This window comes from Gastrolobium bilobum, unplaced genomic scaffold, assembly GCF_033153095.1.
Source record: "Gastrolobium bilobum isolate Gb01-03AN ecotype WA unplaced genomic scaffold, APGP_CSIRO_Gbil_v1 utg34787, whole genome shotgun sequence".
Taxonomy (NCBI): Eukaryota; Viridiplantae; Streptophyta; class Magnoliopsida; order Fabales; family Fabaceae; genus Gastrolobium; species Gastrolobium bilobum.
Genome location: NW_026897009.1, coordinates 31,169 through 49,993, shown reverse-complemented (window position 1 = coordinate 49,993; position 18,825 = coordinate 31,169). Strand labels below are relative to the sequence as shown.

General features: G+C 33.9%; 2 protein-coding genes across 6 annotated transcripts; both read left to right on the top strand.

The window, feature by feature from the left end:
- Positions 1 to 2,092: 2,092 nt before the first annotated feature.
- LOC133303385 (probable nucleoredoxin 2) lies at positions 2,093 to 6,413 on the top strand. Of its 2 annotated transcripts, none has more exons than XM_061503289.1 (3): positions 2,093 to 2,346; positions 4,337 to 4,831; positions 5,444 to 6,413. In XM_061503289.1, exons 1-3 carry the CDS (start codon positions 2,221 to 2,223, stop codon positions 6,071 to 6,073), a joined length of 1,251 nt encoding a protein of 416 aa, XP_061359273.1. In that variant the 5' UTR covers positions 2,093 to 2,220; the 3' UTR covers positions 6,074 to 6,413. The 2 variants fall into 2 exon arrangements, with proteins under 2 accessions (XP_061359273.1, XP_061359275.1); XM_061503291.1 differs by having other exon boundaries at positions 2,209 to 2,500; positions 5,444 to 6,412.
- A 4,363-nt stretch (positions 6,414 to 10,776) lies between these two features.
- LOC133303396 (RNA pseudouridine synthase 2, chloroplastic) lies at positions 10,777 to 18,281 on the top strand. Of its 4 annotated transcripts, XM_061503306.1 has the most exons (7): positions 10,777 to 11,124; positions 11,935 to 12,078; positions 12,282 to 12,539; positions 12,666 to 12,868; positions 14,484 to 14,562; positions 17,041 to 17,216; positions 17,313 to 18,281. In XM_061503306.1, exons 1-7 carry the CDS (start codon positions 10,777 to 10,779, stop codon positions 17,443 to 17,445), a joined length of 1,341 nt encoding a protein of 446 aa, XP_061359290.1. In that variant the 3' UTR covers positions 17,446 to 18,281. The 4 variants fall into 4 exon arrangements, 3 of the variants coding, with proteins under 3 accessions (XP_061359290.1, XP_061359291.1, XP_061359292.1); XR_009750458.1 differs by lacking the exon at positions 17,313 to 18,281 and having other exon boundaries at positions 12,666 to 12,864; positions 17,041 to 17,107; XM_061503307.1 differs by lacking the exon at positions 17,313 to 18,281 and having other exon boundaries at positions 14,484 to 14,572; positions 17,041 to 17,211.
- Positions 18,282 to 18,825: the final 544 nt, after the last annotated feature.

Sequence of the window (18,825 nt, the reverse complement as noted above, 5' to 3'; positions counted from 1 at the left end):
AACATGTTGATGGGTATTATTAATTTAGTTTCATTTTTTTGTTAAATTATTAAATATTAAATGAAATATACACTATATAAATTAAAAATATTATTTAATATTAAAACGTGTCCCAACGTGTCGAAATCCATAATTTTTTAGGATTGACGTATCGGAGTGTCGTGTCGTGTCGTGTCACGTGTCGCGTGTCGTATCGGTGCTACATAGCATATAGGGACGGTTATACTTACCATCAGATAAGTTTACCACCATTACAATCAATCTCATCACCGTTAGATTTGAATTAAATCTAACGGTTCATAATTATCCCTTATAATTCTAATTTTTACTTTTTCATTTCCTCTTTCTTTAAGTTTGGGATCTGCAAACCTCTCTCTAAGTCTGAGAATCCCCTCTCTTCATCATTATTGCACTTTGATATTCAGTTCCACCAAAAATATCTCACAAAAGCAAATAATCAGACATGTGAACTCATTCTTTCCATTCTTTTCTTTTTTTGCAACTGGTGCAAACCATTAACATGTGCAAACAATTAATAGTAACACTTAATGATAAAACTAGAAATTGATCATTGATCTTTGAATCGGTTCTTTTTCATACTCCTATAATTGAAAACACAAATAAAAATCAAATTTCTCCTAATCGCTGCAGGCACCAACCATGTCAAATAAAACGGAAAAGCAATAAATTAGGAACGGAAGAGATCAAAGAGGTATAAGTATTGTATAAGTTAAATATCCCATATATTATTAAAAAAAAATAAAAATCCCATATATTATTAAAAAGTTATGTAATTTTGAAATCAATAGGAGGAAAAACATGAAATGAAAAAAAAAAAAAAACGAGGATGATAAAGACAGAATGAGAGAGTTGATTCAGAGAGGTGTGCAGATCTCAAACCTTGAGAGAGAGAGAGGGGGATGGGAGATAAAAAATTAGGATTATAAAAAGATAATTATGAATCGTTAGATTTAATTTTAATCTAACAGTTAGAAGATTAATTGTAAGGGTAGTAAACTTACCTGGTAGTAAGTATAACCGTCCCCTATACATATATCAATTTCTTTGTTGCCTTTCTATTTATTTATAAATAGGTGAATTCTATATATAACTATATCTATAATATAAAAGAGCTTCTCTCTTATATATGAGGTTTGTTTTTCTCATGTTGTATAAAAAAATAAACCCTTTCTACACTCACCATAAAAAAGTGTGCTACTCATTTTTTTACTTTTTGTTTTTTTTAAATAAGTGAGTCTCACATTTGATGTATCTATGACATGAGATTAGAATTCTCCTATAACATAAGATAAGATTTATTTTTCCTTTAATAAAACAATCTTTCTAATCCAGAAAGAAAACGTCAATTGAACGACTACTTTTATGTTTTAAAGTATTTCTTTAGCGGGGTCAGCGAAACAGTCAATTTCTTTGTAGACATAAGTAAAGCAGTAGGAGTTTAATTTTGATTAATACAGCGAAAAAAATTAATAATTTAAATTTCCATTTTTTTTTTTGGTCTTTACCATGTAATTATACGTTATAAGTATTTCAATTAATAATTAACAAATAATTATATTATAATGTAAAATATGATATTGACGTACCTCCTTTGGACATTACATAGTAATATATACTACATAATAAGGCAAGGGGTGGGCTTAAAAAGCTTTCGCAGAAAGATAGGTGTGGAAATAGAGGTTATAGAAAAGTAAAGAAAGGAAATTAAAGGTGTGACCAGGTGTCGTTCGATGGGTTGTGCCGTATCAGGCATTGTCAAATTAACTCAAATTCAGAAGTCTTTTATGATAGCACGGACCTTCCAAATCATCGCTGCCATAATGATAAAAACTCCATTCGGGAATCATACCATACACGTGGCGCGTTGGCTTAGCTTACTTAACATCAAAACGCACAAGGACTGAGATCGTGGCAATCGGGAACGCCGCACCATCATTCTCAATGTGTGTGCGGTGTAGGTTGAGTAAAATCACGGGTGCGGATGAATGCTACGTGTTAAGGTGTTGATGTGTGATTTGTGGATGCACAGGATGTAATGATGTGGAAAGAATAAGGTTCTGCTTCTAATGAATATAAGTGTCGGGAGGGTGAGTACGAGAGAGAGGTCTTCCACTATTCTTGTGGTGCTTTCATCTCTATACTCGTACATATATAGAGAGAGAGGGAGAGATAGAGAGAGAGAGAGTGACGAGGACGGAGATGAAGGATGGAACTCAAGCTATGGTGAATGATAATGGTCACTTTGGGGAAGTCTCAAGCTCTAGGTTCTCGCAACTGCTTGCTTCCAAAGATCGTGATTTTCTTCTTTCTCCGACAGGGGCTCAGGTTCTCTATCTCTTTCTCACCATTCTTTCCCCACCTCTCTCTCTAGTTTTTGTCAGGGTCAATCTGAGCGTCCATCGGGTAATAGCATGCTCCTACAGTTGTTCTACTTCTATCATTTAGTTCAAGTTTTTTTCTGAGATGGTGGTGGTGGCTGGTCAGTTCCTTCCCCCTCTTTCATCTCTTATATCTTTAGATCTTTATATATATGGTTTAATTGTGTGAAGTATGCTCTATACATATTGGCTAGACTTGCTAATGACCATCCAACTTTTGTACTTAGCCGGAAAACAGCTAGAGTTTCCTAAGAAATTAAATGATATTATTACCCAAGAAAATAATTTCTTGCAATATATGATTATATGTAAATCGTAGTTTGTTTAATTCTCCTCCAGCTTTTCTTTATTTCCAGCTCTTTGCTGAGGCTTCTGGTGTAGTTTTGGTTAGGAGATAGTCTTGCAATTTTTTAGTATTATAAAAATAAATAAAAAATTGTTTGGTGGGTTGCTGCCATAGATGCCGGTGGTTGGTGACCTTATTATGTTCAACAATATCGTTTAGTAAATACGAAAAAATGATGTATTGACTTTAGATTCTTAAATTTCTTCATATTCATGTATTTTTTTAGCCAGAGAATATATTTAGCTAGTGTTGCTCATTATGTTTGTCAGTTATTTTCCCGGAGATTTTTGGTACAAGTTTATAGATTTAGTAGTATATATACTTCATAAATATACTATAAGCATTTGCAACCCGAAAATTATGATGAGGATTGAAGCTAGCTCTAGGAAGAGTCTATGAAGTCTCAATCTTCCGCCTAAAAAATTAAGTTCTAGGGTTTAAAAACAATTATCAATTTAACCTTTTTTAATGGATTCAACTCCCCAATTTGAAAAAATCTAGCTCTGATTTTGATCTCTGGTCAATTTAAAAAAGGATATAGAATATATTATATTATATGCTTTAATATTTAAATCAGGTAAAGTTCATTTCCTCTATAGTTTATGAACCAGTAGAGGAGCCTTTATACAGTGGATTGCATTCTATTTTTCTTTACTCTTTACTTCTAGGGAACTATCCTGACTTATTCACGAATCACCTCTAGTCCTGAAATTAATTGCTAAATGCTATCTTTAGACACTTTGATTGTTCAAAGCAATTTTGCTTATTTTAATGATGATATTGTTAAGCTATGGAGTTGCTTAATTACTTAGATAATAGATGCCAAGAGCATTCACGAGCTACACATGCCAAACTTTTGTAGTCCCTTTCAGTAGGTGATGGTACTTTAGATGTCGTGGAGGACCAAGCATCCCAAGCGAAGGACATGTGTCACGTAAACCGTTCCTTTAGCCTAGTTCCTAGCAATTACGCTATGCGTTGTACACGTGCCCCATTATCACCTACAAACAGTGGGCCATTCCGCTGGCCCGTCCCTTTCGTAATTTCTGATAGGACTGGATTCTCTTCTGTTCATAGTACCCCTACTACTTCTATATAATTATTTCCTCCTTTGTCGGTGATTCAAGCTGTTTAATCTCTTTAAGTATTTCAATTTAGACGTATTTTCGTTTAAAGGGATCAAGGATTATCAGATATCTTTTTTCTTTCACAAATGTGTAAAGAATTAATTTAGTCCATTGAGATTTTTTTTTGAAAAGATGACATTTGGATTCCTCAACATCTCTTCTTTAAATGTAAATCTTAGGCCTACATTCTTTGTTTTGATACCATTTAAAGAACCAATTTTGTAACAGTGCAGGCTCCTTTGCTCTAGTGGTCTTAACTTTAATTTTTATTTTATTTTATCTTTCACTTTATGAAGCCGCCATTATTATTGTGCAATACACCACTGGCAATGTCATTTCTAGATAGACGTAAAAAAAATAAAATTCTAAGGATTGTAACCACCAATAAATGTGGTAAGAATTGGAGCGTCTTAAGGTAATTATTGATATTCTGTTAACTTTTTATAGATGCTGTGTGGTTGCAGGTGAAAGTTTCAGATCTTGAAGGGAAAGTAGTGGGTCTCTTATTCGCTGCCAACTGGTACACACCATGCCGTGGATTCACCCAAATGCTAGTTGGTATCTACGAGGAGCTGAAAAGCAGTGTCCCTCAATTTGAGGTTGTCTATGTTTCATCTGATGAGGACTTGGATGCATTTAATAGCTTCTATGGAAACATGCCGTGGCTTGCAATTCCGTTTTCTGATTTGGAAACAAAGAAAGCCTTGAACAAAATGTATGACGTGGAAGGTATTCCATGCTTGATTATGTTGCAACCTGACGACAGTAAAGAGGACGCAACACTTTTTGAAGGGGTTGAACTTATTTATCGCTATGGAATCCAAGCTTATCCGTTTAGCAAGGTGAGGTTGGAGCAGCTGCAAGAGGAAGAGAGAGAGAAGCGTGAAAACCAGACACTCACTAACTTACTAGCTAACCGCCAAAGAGACTATGTTTTGAGTAACGCGGAACTCAAACAGGCAAGTCTCTCCATCTCACTCGTTTGCATGGTACTGTTTTCCTGGATTTGTTAATTATTACAAAATAAGAAAAATGCAATTAATCATTAATTTACAAATCAATTATATAAAATGAGAGTTTTTTTTTTTTTTTTGGTCTAGAGATCTTCTCTAATTTTTTTATCAGATAATAACTGTTTTATATAGTAAAATTTGGTTTAAGCATAACTTGGTCATTCTTGCTTCAAAAAGAGAAAACTACAAGATTGGAAAATTAAGTAAAAATAATTTTTCAATTTTAGCCTTCAACTCTATTGACTTTTAAGCTATTCATAAATAACCAGGGAACCAGCTATTAACTAGGAATACCTTCAACATGGCAAGCGACTAAATGGGATAATCTAAACCAAGTAGCTCAAGTGGATCTAACATCAAGTATTATCTTAAAATCTTAAGGCCATAAGTTATGGTGCTTTCATTTACATGATTTTCACTTAGTCCATTATTAATCAATAAGAGATTTTATCACACTTAAATATCGGATCACAACAATCTTACATCTACCTAGAAACTTTTATCGTTTAGTTGGCAAGTGTAATTTTCGTTTAACAAACGAGTGTTGCTCTTGTACAGGTACCTGTTGCTTCTTTACTGGGCAAAACTATTGGACTCTACTTCTCAGCGGAATGGGGCGTACCATGCGCGAACTTCACTCCCAAACTGATTTCCGTTTATCAGAAGATCAAGCAGGAGCTAGCTCAAAAAGGAGAGGAAGACTTTGAAATTGTTCTGGTTTCCAGCGACCGTGACCAAGCATCTTTTGACTCCTACTACAGTACCATGCCTTGGTTAGCATTGCCTTTTGGAGACCCAGAGATCAAGAAACTTGCTAGGCACTTTCATGTGCAAGGGATTCCTTGCTTGGTAATTATAGGCCCTGATGGTAAAACAATAACCCCACACGGAAGGTATTTAATAAACTTGTATCAAGAAAATGCATACCCTTTCACTGATGCCAAGGTGGAACTGCTGGAGAAACAACTTGAAGAAGAGGCTAAGGACCTTCCAACATTGGTGTATCATGAGGGGCATCGCCACGACCTGAATTTGGTGTCAGATGGTAATGGAGGAGGGCCCTTCATATGCTGTGTCTGTGAGGAACAAGGGTCCAACTGGGCCTACCAATGTCTCCAATGTGGCTATGAAGTGCACCCAAGGTGCGTCACAACTGTGGATCGTGAAAATGTCTTGGCGGGCAGGTGACACCCCCTCACTGCTTATATTATAAAACTGCTTATAGGAATTTAATTGAATTTCATTTGGCCAAGAGGGCGAAACCTTGACTTGTATATCCTAATCAAGACCAGGGATTGGAATTCCCTCTAGAATTAATTAGGTTACATATCTTGTTGGGTGGCTTTTCTAGTTGTTGCTAATATATGACTACAAGAAAAGAAGAGTGACAAATGGAAAGGAGATGAAGAACTTACTTGTGAGCTCCAATATTATAATGGGTGGAAATTTGATAAAACCAATTAAAGAACGCGATTTGAATGTAGAATTGATCATAATTGATTTTCTGTCGATAAATAGCCTTTCGTTGTTTTTTGGGTGTTAATGTTATTGATATTTTTTTGATATTGCGTTAAACACTTTATGGATTTCGAACAACCGCCTTAAAATAAATAAATAAATAAATAATTCAAACAATTATAGCGGCAAACTCGGTGCAAAACTTTGATAAGTGATACGGCGCATACTTTTGAGCAACCTATCAATTATGCCGGCTTAAAAAGGGGGTGAGCTGACACGTTTTATTAAACATTAGATTATGAGTTTATGATGTTCTTTACAAGTCACTAAGAACGAAAGTATATTAAGATGAGCTTGAAGGATCTACCGTTTGTTCACCGTGACGTCCCAAAAAAATGGTTAGCAAGTACATTTGTTCGCAAAATTAAAAAAATAAAATAAAATTGTTCACCATCAACGATCACAATAGGCACCTTTTGTAATCAGTTTATTGGTTTGATCTCCTCTCTGATCGGATTTATTTCCACGACTTGTATGGAATTGTAGGGTCCATACTTAACAGTTGATGTAATCAAGTGCAGATTAAAATAATCAACTCAATATAAAAACAAGAATAGTAGCAACACAAATTGACAACATATATTATTAACGTGAAAAAATCTAAAGGTGTAAAAATACGGAATATTTATTGGAGTCTATCCAAAATTTTGACTATCACCAATGGATACATGATATATAAAGGAATTTAAATACGTCATGAAAATTAAGAAGAAAAAATGAAGAGGAAAGTAATAAAAAAAATATAGAAAAGGAAAAAACAAATTTACCGTTCTACAAGTTATAAAGTAACTTTTGAATATGAAATACTAGAGTTCACGACTTCCGTTAAACTCTAACAAAATGTAAAATTGGAGTGTTTTTGATCATTGCATCTCTTATTTAATTAAAAATTATTATTATGTCTTTGTTTTTAAATTATTTAAAAAATTTAATCTTTTTTATAAATATAATATTAATTTATCCTTATTTGACTATTACTGCACTTCATATTTGAATATACAACCAATATATTCAAGTATATTTCGTGAGTTGACGTATAATCATACGTTACGTATATTTATACTCAAATATAAACCTTGATATTCGAGTATTTAATTAGTTACTCGAGGACTCTTCCATATCCTCGAGTATCTGTCGCACTGAATTGAATGGTCTAATGACTTATCCAAGATGGGTATCCCAAAAGCAAGCGTTTTCCGTTCTAGCTCGACCAATCATATCGCGCCATTGCATCGCAAGTTCCAGAACAGCTCTCTATAACAACAACGATAAATAATAAAAAAGAGTAGCTCAAGCTCAAAATATAGCAGCAATTGGTTTTCGTGAAGTTTCTGCAAACACACATATTTGCTTTCTTTCTCATTTCTCAACCAAAATATTTCAAACAAAAACTTTAAAATAAATGTTTATCCGAACGTAAATCAACTCATTTGAGCACAGCTCTTAATGATAATAATAATTAAATTATTAATATAAAAAAGTGGTCAGTTTACACCAATTGGTTTCACAATACTCATCATTTCCCTTTTCTAAAAGCTCGAAAGATCAACAAATAAACCAAAGAAAAAAACAGTTAAAAAAAATTCCTGGCCCTGACCCTCTGCTTCGGCTGACACGTCGGAGTGTGAGATTTGAAGGACGAACGTTCAAGGTCTCCGCCGCCGGGTTGGGGTTGAGGGTCCAGGAGGAAGAAGAAGGTTTGAGCATTTGTTTAACGAACATCGTGGGACGTTAGTGGTTGAGGTGATTCATTTGGATCTGCTGTTGATTTTATTATTATTGTTGTTGTTGTGGAGAGGAATTTGAGAAGAGTTCAAGGTGTTAAGCCCTTGCATTTCTCTGCTACAAGGCTGCATGAGAGCTGATTAAGGATAAGGTTGGAAGTGTGAGGGTGCGGAAATTACAACATAGGGATTGTGGTGTTTAAACTTTGGAAAAAATATCTATACTTTTAAATTACACAACTTACATTCTTTTACGTGGGACCTACAACTTTATTTTTTTTGTCAACTCTCTCTCATCCTTTATCTATCTCTTTCTCTCTCTTAAAATGACACAATTTTACCCTCCTTTAAAATTATACACACTTTTCCCTTAAACTTTAAACATTAAAATTTAGTCAGAGAGAGAGAGAAATGGGAACACAAGTGCTACCCCCGTAGTATGTTCGAGTATTCCACCCAAATACTCAAGTAAATAATGCTTCAAAAAACTCAATATGAATTATCCTTGAGTAGTCCACATTCTACTTGAGTATATCCTGTTTTATGCAAGATATTCGAGTATAACTTTATATACTCCAATATATAATTGGGCCAATAATCAATCAGAGATATATGGGTGATATGTTTTAGTACGAAAAAAAGAGAGATATTTTTTAATTAAGTAAAAGGCGGAATGTTAAAAAAGCCTGTAAGACTGGCTACATTTCTCTTGACATGGGCAAAGCAGGAGTTATATATCACCACGATGCGCTTCTTCTTTTTCATATTGAAGGTAAAATTCTTTGGCCTGCATAACGAACTGATCTTTAAGGGCGTTGTTACGATTTGGTTAGAATCAAACCCTTCTAACTCTGTCTTTTACGACTCTTCAGCTTGATTATGACATCAAATCTCTCATCTTTGCAGTTTGCACGTAATTGACTGATTGATTAAATTTTTGTTTACTTTTTATTTTGGTTTGTTGTGTTATATTCAGGTTGCAAAGGATCGTGACCTTGAGACTATTACCATTTTTTCACTCAGATGAAGTATTACGAGGAAATTGCGGTACTTTTTACTCTCTTTTTTCAAAGAACTATATTTGTCAATACAAAATAAAAAAAGTCTTTTTACCATTGTGCTATTAACTACATAAAAAAATATTACTTTGTCCCGTATCAAAACATTTCACATATTTATCTCTATATGATTGTTGTATGCACAATATACTCAAGTATAAACCCGTATACTTGAGTATAACAGCAAATACTTGAGTACATGGGGTCTATACTCGAGTAAATATTCAACATTTTATTTTTTTGAACATTTACTCAGATATTTACTGTTGCATGCAATATGCTCGAGTACATGGGTCTATACTCGAGCATATTGCGGCCAAATTTCTTACGAAATTTTTTTAACGCGTAACTCTCGAAAATTTATGTGGAAGAAAAAAAAAACCTGATTCGAACACCGGAGTCAAAAAGTTATGATTTTACAAAGTTTTACTCTAAAATTTTCACAATTTTGTAATGCCAATAGGTTTTGTGATATTCACAAACTCCTTCTCCGGTTACTTGAGTCAATTCTAATATTATGAATATATGACTACAAAAACTTGTTTGATCATAAAATCTCGTGGAAAAATATTTAACCATAAAATTTTGGAAGACCATATTTTTTGACTCGGATGTCTGAATGAGGTGTTTTTTTTTATTCCATATAACTTTTCGAGAGTTACACATTGGAAAATTCCCGAGTCAAAAGTTCAAAATTTTATTCTAAAATTTTCAAAATTTTGTAATATCAATAGGTATTATGATATCCACAAAAATTGTTTGATTTAAAAATATGATCTTCTAAAATTTTATAGTTAAATATTTTTTAACGAGATTTTTTGGATCAAACAAGTTTCTATAGTCATATTCTTATAATATTATATTTAACTCGGATAATCTGAGAAGAAGCTTTGTGGGTGTCACAAAATCTATTGGCATTATCAAATTTTGAAAATTATAGAGTAAAACTTCAGAAGACCGTAACTTTTAACTCGAATGTACGAATTAGATGCTTTTTTTTATTTCACGTAACTTTTCGAGAGCTATGCGTTAGAAAATCCCGTGAGAAATTTTGTTGCAATATACTTGAGTACAGACCTATATACTCGAGTAAACGTTCAAAAAAACTCAAATATTGAATATTTACTTGAATACGGACTCGTATACTTAAGTATTTGCTATTATACTCGAGTATATGACACGATCAATGGTCAATTATGGGCAGATAGATAAAATGTTTTGATACGCCAGTAAAGTGATATTTTTTATATATTTAAGGATACAATGGTCAAAAAATCAAATAAAAAGAGTTATATTTGTCCTTATTTATTTTATCGATTTTGTGTGTTTAACGTAACAAAAATAAAAGCCATATTTTATTACCGCTGTGTTGTTTTCGTTATTCCTCTTCTGCCCCGCCCTCATCCACTCCCCCTTCCAGTTCAAAACATTCTCTTTTCCCACGGATATAGGTCACAAGAGTGTGTTTGGATGAGGTAACGAGGGGATTGAAATGGAAACGTTCCCTACGTCGTCGTTTCAACTTTATAATCATCGTTTTTAATTTTTATCCTACCGTTCGATGAAAGCGTGAACAAGTAATTGAATAGAAATGCTATCGATTCACTCTTGTGGATGTTGCCGTGTTTCCACAGCAAGAGCATTCCAATTCCGAACCTCACCTTCTCCTTCGCTCTTTTTCTCTGCTACGAACTGTAAATTCCGTTTCGCCATTACGAGCGCTGGTTCTGGTTTCGCTGGCGAGTCAAATTCCGATGGAGAGCATAAATCGAATTACGCTGGTGTGCGGTTGGAGGAGACCGTGGATTGCAGAATCAGATCTGAAAAACTAAGACTCGATAGTTGGATCTCTTCTCGCATCAACGGCATCAGTAGAGCTCGTGTCCAATCAAGTATTAGAGCGGGACTCGTTCATGTCAATGGCCGTGTGGTTGATAAGGTAATCTCAATGGTAAATCCATCCATTACATCTCGTAGCTGTTTTTTCTTTCATTTTGTATGCTACTGCGAGAAATTGCAATTACGTATATGTGATTAACTCCGTTTCTTTGTTTTTCCTAAAAATAATTTCGAAGTAAATTTACACTTGACAACTAGACCACTGCTATAAATCTGCATCGTTCAGAACTGGAATGTCAACTGTTTATGTATGGTTTTTTGATGAATATGAAATGTGCTGTGTGTCAAGAATTCAGAAAATGTTTCCATTATTTAGATGATGCTCACAAATTGAAGGTGTTTCCTCGCGGAACTCATCTTCTAGTTAAAACTACGTCTTTAATGCCGGCTTTCGTTGTTGCAATCGAACACTTCAAGAAACCACCATTACTCGGGACACTTAAGGCATTAAGCCGTTGATATCAAATATTCCGAGTCTAATGGTGGCTCTTTTGAAATCCGCAGGCTGTATTGAATGATTGATGTATTCAACATTACATGTTCAAAAGGGGAAAATGATCTATTGATTCCAAGATGATTCTCAAACATGCCTTTGCCTGTATTTTTCATGGTCTGGTTTTTGTTTGGTTATTTCAAGAATTGAAGCATCAGCAAGAGCAGTATGCTTTGGTGAATTGGTGTGAGGACAACAACAATTCTTGATTAAATAATCATAAAAAAATTTCATTTGAAATAACTTTGGTCATTGATCTCTAGGTAGGTGTTAACAGTGTCATGTCTTTTTTTCTTAATTTGTATTCTAGCTGCATGCATCAATGATATCAGGTTTTAATTGGTGATGCTTGAGCAGGTTTCTTTCAATGTCAAAGCTGGGGATGAGATCAAGTGCACAATCGCAGAGTTGCAGAAGTTGAGGGCTGTGCCAGAAAACATACCTTTGGATATAGTTTATGAAGATGAGCATGTGCTAGTCATAAATAAACCTGCACACATGGTAATTCCAAGCCCCTAGCTCAATTTATTTATTTTTTTAACTTTTTGGGTTTTTTTTTTTTTATCTTGCATGAATCATTATCCTTGTGCACACTGAGTTTGTTGTGTATAATGTGATGTTCATGCTCTCTGTTTATTAATTGATTTCTCTTGATTTTTAAACTATCACGAGTTCTGTACTTCATGATTTGTTCTCCAACCTAGGTTGTACATCCAGCACCTGGAAATACATCTGGCACACTTGTCAATGGCATTCTTCACCATTGCAACCTTCCAAATGCTGAATTTTCTAAAGAGGAAGGTCCTTCAGATACCGAAGATTCTGATGATGAGTTCAGTAGCTTCTGCTCCCAGGCGAGTTCTTGTGAAGGGTTACATTCTAGACTGTCTGTGGCATCAATTCGCCCAGGGATTGTACACAGATTAGACAAAGGCACGAGTGGGTTACTCGTTGTTGCAAAGGTGTTTCTTGCATTTACTCAAAACTTATCACAAGTGCCCCACTGTAGTAAAGCATGGAAATTCTTGTCATACTTCAAAAGATTAAAATTCAGCTTTGTACCCTTTATTTGTATACTTTGATATCAGGATGAACATTCTCATATGAAATTGTCAGAACAATTCAAGCTGCGTACTATCAAGAGGGTCTATGTTAGTCTTACTGCTGGGATCCCCACTCCGGTTGCTGGGCGTGTTGAGGTTCCTGTTGGCCGTGATCTTAATAACCGGCTACGTATGACTGCTGTAGCCGGACCAGCTAATTCTAGAAATGCCCGTCATGCTGCTAGTAGGTAATTTATGGTCCTTTTACACTTTATATTACTTAGTAAATAACTAAGTATAAATGTTATTTTTCTTATTTATTATTTCTTTTTCCTCTATCTGTTCTTGCTTTTGTTTGGGTTCATTGACTGCCAATTCTAAGTAGTTTAAGATAAAGGTGATGTTGATATTGATGCATAAAGTAATATGAATTATATTACTTGCGAATGGTCATATTTGACTTTTGTGAAATTTAGAATCTATTGGTTTAATATTGATATAAATTTATAATTTTAAACATAGTAGTCAATAGCGGCGCAATAGTGCCGCAAGCCGCGCCAGTTGCGCTTTGCGGAGCTTCGCCGCAACCATTCGCGCCGCGCGGCACCAGATCGCAATAGCGGCCGCATTTGCGGCCAAATCTCGCCGCAACATTGTCTTTTTATGGTTTTAACCCTAACCCACTCTCTCTTTTTTCTTCTCTGTTGTGCCTCTCTCTTCTCTGTTGTGCCTCTCTCTTCTGTGTCTCTTGCTTTCTTTATTGCGCTCGTTTCTTCCCTTCTCTACTTCTCTCTTATAGTATTGAAGTTCAATGTGGAAGCCGTGAACGAAGAAGCAAAGCTTTGAGTGAGAGAGAGAGCAGATGACGAAGAAAAGGAGAAAAAGTGAGAGAAATAGTAAGAGAGAGAGAGAGAGAATAGATGAAGGAGAAAAATAGAAACTATGAGAGAGAGAACGGATGAAAGAGAAAAATAGAAACTATGAGAGAGAGAACGGATGAAAGAGAAAAGGAGAAAAAGTGAGAAAGAAAGAGATTCTGATCTATCTTTATTCAAAGAAAAGAAAAGTACATTTGTCAGAAAAGTGATTCACGAGTCACAGTAACCAAGTAACCTGGTTATAGTAACAGTGGATAAAACTATTTCTATATCCCAAAAAAAAAAGAATGCATCATTAAAAGGTAACTAAGGTAAAACACTAAAGTAACTAAGATAAATCTAGTAAATCAGTAAAGTATAGTTACAACTAAAGGTAGTACAACTATAGCTAAAATTTGGATACGTATTACTAGGAGGTAACATGTCAACTTTGTCTTTATTTTTAATTTTTTATCTTTATATTTTTCTTTATTATTTGTATTTTTTTAGGTGTTATTATTTTTTTAATAATTCATTATGTCACACACACACACACACACACACACACATATACATATAATTTGTTTTTTTAATAAATATATTTTTTCCGCTATTTACGCAACCGCAACCCGCAATAATGCTATAGCGGTTTTGAAGGTTCGTCGCATCAGGCCGCAATCCGCATTTGATAACTATGATTTTAAACATGTATGTGTACACATAATATGAACTCTGAGTTTGATTTTGTTTGACTTGCAATTATAATGACCAATGGCTAAAAGATATTTCATCCTTTGAATTTTTCCATCTTATAATCAAATGATCAAAACTGAAGGAAACAGTTGAGTATCTCACCTTGAGTGATCCACTAAAGTCGTTGGTCATTATGTTAGTTTTGCATTCTTCCATATTGCGGAATGCCCATGAGGTTTATTTAAGGCTTCATAGCAAGTGGTACACTAGGAACATGTATTCATCTAAAAGTAGATTTCTTTCCATCTGTCAGGTACAAAGTAATTGAGATACTTGCTGGGGGCAGTTGTGCATTGGTTGAGTGGAAGTTGGAAACTGGACGCACTCATCAGGTACATCATGGTATATAATTTTAGAAACTCCAGAGAAATGGTACATGATGCAATTTGATCTCACACTATCACGTGAATCAGATTTTTGGGCACCTACTGAACTTCGTTGAAATAACAGCCTTGCTTTGCCCTTGATATTGGATTGAAGAATCTGAAGATATTTTTACTGACCCACTTTCTTATGGTCTTTGTTTTTATTGTTCATGCTGTTATTTAACAAATTATATCAATTTTAGAGTGAAATGATAAACATTGCTTTTTTTAATGGGTAAATTACATTTTATTTCCCTGAAGATCTCGTAAATTCAACATTAGTTTACCTAGATTGAAACCTTATATTTTCCCAATCAACTTCCAGTCTACATATAATTGACCATGTGAAGATTTAGAGACACTACATGCAATCATCTAAAACATACGAATCTTCCCAAGCCGCATGGGAATTTGTCTTTTAAACTGGAGAAAACAAAAACAATGAGTCCGTTTTGTGGATAAACTGGACACAACTAATCACTGGGAGAGGCTGTGTAAAGTGAATTGGAGAAAACAGAGAAGTGGGTAAGGCTGTGTGTTCTCACTGCATTATGAGGAGATGATATTTACGATTGTTATATTAGTTTATAATGTAAGTGTAAATTTGGAATTACGGTTTGTAATTTAGAATTATTATATTAATATGTCTCCTTCTAGGATGACCACGTATACTTTTGCATAATATACAGTTACACGTGTAATTTGTAATTTAGGGGGCTCAGTTTTTCCTTTCTTTCTCCCTTGTCCAAAAAGTAGTTACACTATTTCAGATAAAGGATAGATCCCAATATTTTGAAAAAATTTCATCAAATGTAATTTTTTAAGAATATTTTACTAGAATTTGCTATTATGATTACCTCCCAAAAAACAAACATATTGAAAAGAAAAGATGACTAAACAATCACACAAGATGGGGGGGGGGGGGGTGTTTGGTAAATTGTATGTTACTTGAAATTTAAGAAACAATTCAAAATTCAACTTTTTAACAAGTATATCAATAAAAAACGAATTTAAACAGATTGTAAACCTTTTTTCCTACACAAAACAGAATCAAAACAATTTTAATAACATAAATTCAGAAGCAATGCAGGAGAATAAAAATTAGAATGGGAAAATAAAGAAAATCAATGTTTACGGCAACCCTTTTCAAGAATTCATACAAGAACGAATTAAAACATAAAACTAATGATTCTCAACCCCTATACAGATTCAATATAACATACAAACAATCAAAAATGAAATCAATTGATAGAAATCAAAAGAGATAGGGTACGGAAGAATTACATCGCGATATATCTTGATTCACCCTCTAACCACTTGAGAGCTACGTCCAGACTGAGGTCGATCGTTTTCACTATCATCAAGTTGCAACAGGTGCTTGAAGAAACCTTTTTACAACTGAAATTTTACAAGTCTGTGATCACACTTAACCTAAGCCCTTAAGGATCGCTACAATTGTCTCACAAACAATTACAGCAACACAAACTGTGTAAACAGATTTAGGGTATCCTTCCGTTGTTCTTTTCCAACAAAAAGATTCAAAAAAGATTAAGAAACTAGAGAGTAATTGAGATTCTTCTTAAGGATGTGCAAAAGTAAGCCAATATGTGTTCAATTCTGAGATTTCTGTGATTTTGCGTTTTGCAGTGTTAATTCTTGTGTTCAGAACCCTAATGATATGTATTTATAGGTGCCCAATGAGTTATTAGTTGTTTATAGTTGTTGGACATCTAAAAATTCAAATTACTTAAGTCACAAGTCACGTCTGACAGCAAGTATTCGATTACTTTTTGGGGGAGTATTCGAATATTTCTTCAAACCCAGAAATTATTCGATTACTATTCATCAAGTATTCGATTACTTGTTCAACCTAGAAAAGTATTTGATTCCTTTTATGCAGAAATCAGTTTCATGCTGGTTTTCGAAATTCAATGCATCCTTATGATTTCTTGTGACCTTTAAATGATTCTAAGTGACTTCTTAATATGTATGATCATGTTTCACACTTATATAACAACTTTTGATGTGTGTGTGACATTGTATGCATGATCTAAGTGTGCGAGTCACTTTTATGAGTTTATGGTGTAGTTTTGCACTTCCTAAGATAAAGCTCAATAAACTCATTCTTATTAGTTCTATGACTTAAACAAGACCTTACAAATAATATAGAGTTATGTCTTCACTGGTCTTCAAGTCTTTGTCTATTTAGAGTTATGTAGAGTTTTCCATTACTTGAATATTTTGACTTCATGGTTGACTTTGCCATTTTGAGTCTTTTCTTCAACTTTGCACTTTGATATAAACTTCTTGTGTCATTTGAAACTTGTTGCCTTGCTTTGCATTGAGAGCTTCCTTGTTGGTCTTTTGTATATGCTTTGTTATTATAAAATTTTATTAGCATAGTCTTCTTGACCTATGGTTCAACACATATTTCATGTTTTGTAGATCCGTGCACATGCCAAGTATTTGGGAGTTCCTCTGCTGGGTGATGAAGTGTACGGAGGGACGAAGAGTATGGTATTGTCACTGCTACGGCCCCGAACACCCCCGAGTTTGCATGGCAAAATTGTTAACATGGTTTCTGGGGTAGATAGGCCTTGCCTTCATGCCTTGACTCTCGGGTAAGTGGATTAAAGCCTATTTATCTTCCCCGCTTATTCTTTTTGCATTATTCATGAAACTTGATAGTGCTGTTGGTTTTGCCTATTGTTTTGCAGGTTTCAGCATCCCCATACAGGGGAGCAGGTGCACTTTTCATGCGAACCCCCTGTAGACTTTGATGAGATTTTGAGCCAGCTTCGTAGAATTGGCAGTGAGAGGGTTTCTTTATCAAACCGTTCAAATTTATGACGAGGCACTGTAAGCCATTCATAATCACAGCGGGTTTCGTTTTCTTATCAAATTTGCTAAATATTTTTTTGATCATATATTAATTAAAAATACTAAAATACAAACAAATAAAAAATATTAAAATACAATGGCAAACATAAAACATGAAAGTGTAGACAGCATAAATTGTTTAACTAAAATTTACACCATCTAGTAATTTGTGGAATATAAAATTGACTGACGTCTTGTTGGCTTTGCTTTTGACTTTAGCTTTGCAAATATATTCTGTATTAATTACTAGGTACTGTGTTCATAATTAATAATGATTTACATTATATAACAAGATTAAATATATATACTCCAATTATCTTAATTCCTCGTAACTTTAATACCCTCATTATATTTATAAGTAGCTCAAGCATAACATCGGACGTTGATGGTTACAGTGAACGTAAATTATAATCTTAAACAAACTTGAAAAGTCAAGGATTTCAATCCTAGAGTACCTATTTTTGAGGAGTGTTTCTACTATTCCCGAGCTAAAATTGCTAAATAACTATTGTCCCACGTATGTATGATTTACCCATAAGTTATCGAATAAGGTGTTACGGTGTTACTGTAAATTTTTTAATTGGTCATATTCTGCACTTTCATTTAGTTCAGGTGTGTTGAATTACCAATTTTCATTTAGTAGCTCATACGGATACATATAAATGGAGTGATAATCACTATAGTCCGAATCAGTATGTGAATTATGGGGAAGAAACAGTATATTTTGGTTTGACGATGTTTTCATTTTAATTTTCAATTTTTAGAATAATTTTTATTTTTAGATTTTTTTAATATTTAAAATATTTGGTTGCATAATTTTTTTGTTGTGTTTAATATTTTTCATGTTGTAGGAGATGAAATTATCTTTAATATACACATAAAATTATGTAAAGTTCATATTTTTTTTAATTCTTTTTTCTCCTAACATAACCTCTCATGAATCTCATACACTTTTATATATATACAGAAAATAAAATTATCTTTTATAATATAATAAATATTACACCTTTTTTATTATAACGACAAAGTTGTTACTGTTTTAATAGTCTGTTTCTCGTAAAGATGAAAATTCGGAAATGATCATTTGTTGTTTTCGTAGTTCTTTTAATTTTTTAATTTTTGTATTAAAAAATACATAAAAAAGCAAGAGCAGAATACAGAAAAAACAAGAAACTATCCTCGCATGTCATCGTTGTTGTCGCAGAGCTCCAATATAGCCCAATGCTACCCATATCAAGGAGGGTGTTCAGATCATGTGGGGGATCTAAGAGAGGCCTATTTTGGCAAGGAAATCTGCACATTGTTGTTCTCGCAAGTAAACTGGATCTCCCAGCCTTTGTTCAGCCATTC